Raw genomic sequence first — 6,746 nt, 5'->3', positions numbered from 1 at the left:
TAAGCCCAGTGCAAGAAAGATTTTGCCATCTCCAAGCAAAAAAAGTATTATATAAGCCTAGAAATTCTATTTGAAAGGCATCTCAGAGTAGAACTTCCCACATAACACAGACATCCTTTCCAGAGTTAGTCCTCCACACCCTACTTGAATTCCTCAAGTGTTTGAAAAGTCACAATTTCCTGAGACAGCCCATACTATTTTGAGCACCTATAACTGAGACAAAGTTCTTTCTCATATTAAGCTGAAATCTATCTACCACCCACTGAGCCAAATTTTATTTGTAAAACTGTGCCCCACGTACATTTTCTCCCTCCCCTGAAGTTGAGTGTTGTGTTTACAAGTCCAAGCTTTGGGTGAGCCAGACTTGAACTCAATGGTCAGCTCTTTCCTTTGCCAGTTGGGTAAGCTCAGGCAAGTCTACCTCTCACAGAATCAGTATTTTCAACTGGAGTCATACATAATACCTGCCTTGTAGGGTTGTTGGGGGAAATCGTGTAAGGTAACATGTATTGGGTACACAGCACAGTGTCTGTCTGACACATAGTATGTAATCAATAAATAGATGCTGGCATTATTAATCTGCTTGATGGCCTTTCAGATATTTGGAAATAACTTTGTTTTTCTATACAGTCTTCTATTTTCCAAACTGAACATTCAGAATATTTTATTATTATTATTATTATTATTATTATTATATACTACACTTAATTATACTTGTTTACAGCTTAAGTTTGCATTTAGGATCTAGTTTAAAGGACAGCTGGCTAATATCCCCTGACACAACCAGCAAATTTACCTATTGCCAGAAACTGGGAGGCATTTCCTCTAACTGATAAAACTAGGTAGAAAAGCAGGTCCATGGGCAACAACTACACCATAAGCTTGCCCGTCCCTCCTGTCCGCACCCCGGCACGGTATCATGGGACCTATATTTTTTGAGGAGAATGCCTTTCCCTCATTTGTCTGGTCTCCATGATTAGAGATTTTTGCTAGACACTCCTGGCCTCTTGTCCCACCTTTCAGTCTACCTCCTGGAGGTAAAATGAGCTACCTGGTAGATAGGCAATAGCCACTACCCAAGTTTCGCATTAAAGTGCAGCTAATTTAACAAAGTCTTGAGCCTAAGAAATGTAGTCTTTCTTCTTCCCTCTCTACCTGGACCAGTGAGAGCTACCTGACCTGCTTATTCCAACGACTACACTGGTAGGGAAAACGTTAATAAGCCCATTTTGGCGCTCACATGAAGTTACACCCTCTAACCGAGCCTTTATCGAAATAGAGGTTATGTTGTGGTTCATCATTTGCACATTTTATGTTTTTATTTACCACATCATTCAAAACTCAGTGAAGAGGGCTGCTATTTACTGACCACCTCCAGACCCCGATATGTTCTGACGATAATCTGGGAGCAGTCACCCTGCGTGAGTGCTGCTATGAGGGAGCCGGAGTGCTGTTCTCACCTCTGCCTGAGCCAGCCCCAGCCCAAGTTGTCTTTCTACAGTCAGTCAGAAAACAACTTTGAGAGGGATAGAAACAGAAAGAGGCCTGGTTGGTTATAGTTTTTTTCACACGCTCCATGTGTCACTGTCAGAATACTAAGTAACAAGGGTCAGAAAAGATTCTATTTTAGTGCAACAGACTTACAGTAAATGAATTCTAGACACTGCAAATTGCACAAGGGCCTACTGCTTTTAGTATGTAGTCCAGCTGTAAGTTTTCGGAAAAAAAAAAAAAAAGAAAAGATAAAATCCATTAAGTAGATAGAGGGCAGAAGAAATGCCAAACCATAAATCATATACAAGCAATGGATAGATTTCTCATGTCACTTAACGTTACGGCAGCCATGTTGGCTCCACAAAGCAGCAACACTGAGGTCCCTGGAGTGGAAGGAGGCAAAGAACCCGGGCCTTCATCACATTCCAATGCTGCTGAACACATTCTGGAAGCACGTACCTGCAGACTTCCTGTTTGTATGATGATTAAGTATTATCATTGTTTAAGCCATTTTTAGATAAGTAGTCCATTGCTTGTTGTTGAACATATTCTAAAAGCAATAGTGGCAAATACTGTCACTAGGTGCTTCTTTATAACATCTTTCTTCTGCTTACACGTTTTAAAATATAGGTAACTGCATATACGCACATATAAATATACGTCAGTACATACTTTCTGGTTATCATTATGTACAATTAAGTATACATAGGAAAGTATAAAAAGTGTACATAAAAAAGATTTTTTAAAAAAAGAGTAGATGAGCACAGCAAAATGTTAAGAGTGGTAATTTTGGCCAAGTCTAACTATGGATGATGTAATTTCTTCTGTTTCCAATGTTACAAGTTTTCTATGAAAACACATTAATCTCTGGATGGAAAAAGTAAACTTTATTTTTAAGAAATAAAACTTTCATAAAGGTAAATTTTTGTAGTAAGAGAGAAATTCAACCACGCTGACATTTCACAGAACTTTCATTAGGCTAAGAGCAGAGTATCTGTCACAGCATCACCACACAAGGAGTGCTACATACTTTTCAACTCCCTAAGAATAGAAAAGTGGGAAGGAGGCCTAATATATACCGAGATAAATTAAAAATTAAAGCATTTTCTGCTTTAGCAGGGAGCTGGGCTGGATGATCCCCAGGTCTACTATCCAGTGAACTGACACGCAGAAGTAAAGACAGTCCCACAATTCTTTCTCCCAGGATCCTAACAAAACGGCATGGCCATCGATTAGTAATGTTGAAGGCTTTACAAATCAGAGATACACAGTTTTCTATGCAAGGTCCAGAGAAATAACTGCGCACATTCAATAATTTCATCTTGAACGTAAAGTAGAAGTTAGGACTAAAATTTCTTATTGTTGCTTTTGTAGAAAACTGAAATGCAACCCATGTACCTTCCACTCCCCTCCACATCTGACCTACTTTGTTTCATCTACACCCTTCCCACTCCCTCAGCAACCTCCTCACCTATTGCATTAGGCCTGATGGGATTAAGTAGCTGGGGAAACCCTGTGTGTGGCACCTGTTTAAGGAGTCTCCGCAGGTGGGAGGAGCTGGGAGAGACTACCTGAGAAGGACCTGTGTGAAAGCAGTATGGCCCTTAGACTGGAGAAACTGGAGTCCCGTCCCGGGTCTCACGCATTGACAGGTCTGCTCTCACCCTCCTCTGGCCACTCCCCTCCCCACAGAGAGAGGAGTCTCAAGGAAATGTGCCCACCAGAGCCTGTGCCCTCCTAACAGGAGCTGGTACCTGGAACTTAGGAATTCCCTACCCAAATGGCTCGAGGCCATTCCAGGACGTGCTCTGATCCTGGCATAGATCCTACAGGTGGGCAAGGTGGCTGGTGGAGAGGTGGGTGTGGGCAGAGCTTAGACCTGGGGACTGAGTCCCCTCAAAGTACTGAAAGGGAGAGTAGAGGTGGAAAGAAGGGGTGCCCCCTTGTTCTTGCAGACCAAAACCTCCCATCTGGAGCTCCATTCTTGCCCCAGAACCCATAAATATTTTAAAATGTCTGAAAATAAGGGGCATCTATTAGTATTTCTCAATATTCTTGAATTTAAATTTATGCCATTGGTGCACTTTGTCAAGTTAGCTCAAAGGACTGATAAGGAGTCAGATGAACATTGTCTGAGTCCCTGGGAGAACAGAGAAAAGGTTATGCTTGAAGCAATTAAGTTGGCCAATATGGTCATCATCAGAAAAACAAGATTTACACTGAACCATGAGGTCAGAGCTGACCAATGTTCACTTGCTGAGCAGATCTTTTCTATGGCTTTCTCCATCCTAGAGTTAAGAGCGTTCCTTCCTCTTCCCTCGGTTCCACTCCCTCATCTCACTGGATTCTCCAGAAGAGAACAATACCTCCATTGTAGAAAACTTTCTCCCCAATCCTGAGATATAAGGAAACTTGTCTGACCTTGGAAATCTCCCTATAATGTCTAAAACAAAAATCGCCTGTGGTTGCCTCTGTACAAAATGGAATTATTATTTATGCACGTACTTCATTTTGGAAAGAAGGAAGTGCTAGGAGTAACACCTATTACATCCTAGAATTCAGCCATTAAAGTACAAGGGGCGGAGAGTGTTGCTATATATCTTAACAGGCACACCTAAGGGGAAAAAAGGAGAAAAAGCAAAGCAAAGCAGCCCACAACAGCAATTAAGATTTTTCATTCCTGAGTGGATAATATGTGGTTTCATTTAAATAAGAACACAATCTTCATTAACTTAATTTGTAAAAGCAATAACTCCAACATTCCCAGTTAGTGCCCTACAAAGACATTTTTAGACACATTGCTACTTTGAAATTAAAAGTGAATCAGTCCTGTGGAGTTAATTACCAGTAAATATAACCCAAATTAGGTTTTCCACATGGCACTGAGCCAACAGGAGATGGTTCTGTTTTAGCCAGAAACATTGCAAGATATCAGGTACGCATAAAGCTAAGTTTACACGCGTGGCGAATGATGATAGGAACATTGGGAGAAATCGTTCGCAGCATGCATGGTGAGAAACAAGGATAAAGACCTAACTAAAAGAAGACCTTTCTGAAAGAGATTTGGAAACGTGCCCCAGCCTCTCCGAACGGGAAACTCTTCAGTTCTGTTGTTGTCGCCTAGTCCCCGAATGAATTATGGGAAAGGAAAGGAGATTATACCTATTTCTTTGTAATGCTGGCATTTGGACCCTATTTAATTATATAAAGTAGAAATAATTTTAGAAACTAAAAATAAAATTAAATAAAGCCAGAACAAAGAATGTACTTTCATCACTAGAGCTTTAAAACAGTGTCATCTGTTATAGGGTGCTCAGGGAGGTGTGCAAAAAGACCAGAGACAGAAGAAAACAACTCAGAAGAATAGTTTTCTGAACTTTAATTAATTATTTGAATCAAGGAAAATGTGAGTGGATGAAACCTTAGAAAGAGAGAAATGGTGCATGCACTAAGGGATAGATTAATAAAATGACTGCTGATCTATTATTGGTGATGAACATATTTGTTTTGCTTTGTTTTACTACAGACATGTCAAAATTTCCTGCAACTCCCATAATTATTCAAATGCACAAGTGTTCCCACTCTCCTGGCTTACAAAGTCGAGGAGGCCAACAAAGCAATTATATGGTTAACCGAGGCTGTTCAGCCCCAGATTTGATGTAACTAGTGGTCAGACTGCTGATAGATGTTTATTTAAAATTTCTTCCCATTTTAATTTTATAAAGTGGTTTCACACAATTGTGCATTTCAAATATTTCTAAATAAATTTAGTAAACCAAAGATGAAAATGACAAGCCTCAAATCGTACATTTTAAAACAGATTCCCATTTGAACTGTCCGTTATATATAACTGAGTTTATTACATCTCCTTTAACAGACACGATACTAATGTCGTGGTAATATATATATGAACTACATAAGAAACAGTGCTGCTTTCCAAGGCATGGCTGTCGAAACTCTAAAAGAGTACAGAAGGCTTTGCAGAGCCAAACCATAGTATTAATCCATCTTGACTGTGGTTCCATTTGCAAGATAAAGTCCCAACTGGGCATTTTCTCATAAATTGAGTCAAGACAAGAACTCCTCTAGGTAGCCAAGGTTGTCTCTGTGTCTCTTTTCAAATAATTGAAGGCCATTTCTTCTGGTGTCTGGAAGAAGTAAAATGTCCTTGTCTAAGGGGTATTGCTTTAGTAGACCACATGCCCAATAAGTTCTAGCATCTAGGAGCATGCAACAGCAGCTAATATTAGCTATGCAGTCATGGTATTATTAGTGTTTAATTATATCATGTGCATTGAGATATTTTAAATGGTAAAGAGAAAACAGAACTTATTCTCCTTAGTAACCATTAAAGTACAGAGCTGCAATCACACTCATAAGACAAGTAAATGGATTACAAAGTGAGAGTAGCAACAGGTGTGCATGCTATAGAAAACGTGAAACTGGTACCTAAAATAGGTAACCCTCTTATTTATTTTCAAAATTCCATTGCTGGCTCAGAGCATCAATCAACACAATGGAAAAATTTCACTTTAACACTCATTGCCATTTTTCAGTCTTAGAAGTGCAAAAAAGGAGTATAAAATAATAATAAATTTGTTTATTTCCTTATTGGCTAAGATTCTATCTCATTCAGGAATGATTTTACTTTATAAAAACCCTTTTAAGAATAAAGGGCTTGAGGTCTTCACGGCAACTCATTACTGGTGTGCACGTCAGCGGCTTCATTCTTCGGGAGAATATACAAAGCGTAAATTATAACAGAAGCATCCTCAAAGACAGGTTACTCTCTAAAATACTTCTCAGATATTATTTTCTTCATCGACAGTGTCTCCTTTGGCTCATGCACACTCAAGGCGCTTCATAGATATTGTAAGACGATGAAAGTGGGAGTGGTAATACATTATGAAAGTTCATTTTCAAAAAGTGTTGAAATACGTTAACTGGTTCTTTTAAAATGCCAGTTTGCCGGTTCTTGAAGTCTCCAGTGTTTTAATTTCAGGATTTCTCTAAAACACAGAAACAAAGGGTAAAAACTGGGCAGCCATTCAAAATGGAGGACCCCCATTTAGGAAGACACCTTGATTCAGGTATCCCCGTGGGGTCAAAGGCGAAATCTTCGAACCAATTTACTGGGCTTCGCCCAAGAGTCTTCATCCAAGCAAGGGAAACTTTACAAGAGCAGGAACCAAAACTCTCTGCCTCCCGCGGGCCCTGGCCGGGTCACCAGTGCTGGCCGGCGGCGCGAGTGC

At 39.9% G+C, this 6,746-nt stretch overlaps 1 protein-coding gene across 1 annotated transcript in view; it reads right to left on the bottom strand.

Annotated features, from left to right (window-relative positions):
• Positions 1 to 6,181: 6,181 nt before the first annotated feature.
• Positions 6,182 to 6,746, bottom strand: part of GPR88 (G protein-coupled receptor 88) — a 1,974-nt gene continuing 1,409 nt past the window's right edge. Inside the window, exon 2 of the mRNA XM_015595387.1 lies at positions 6,182 to 6,223. Within this exon, the coding sequence (XP_015450873.1) occupies positions 6,182 to 6,223 (42 nt within the window). The remainder of the gene's footprint in view (positions 6,224 to 6,746) is intronic.

Source organism: Pteropus alecto, unplaced genomic scaffold (assembly GCF_000325575.1).
Source record: "Pteropus alecto unplaced genomic scaffold, ASM32557v1 scaffold106, whole genome shotgun sequence".
Classification (NCBI taxonomy): Eukaryota; Metazoa; Chordata; class Mammalia; order Chiroptera; family Pteropodidae; genus Pteropus; species Pteropus alecto.
The sequence above is the reverse complement of the archived record's forward strand: the minus strand, read 5'-3'. Positions and strand labels throughout refer to the sequence as shown.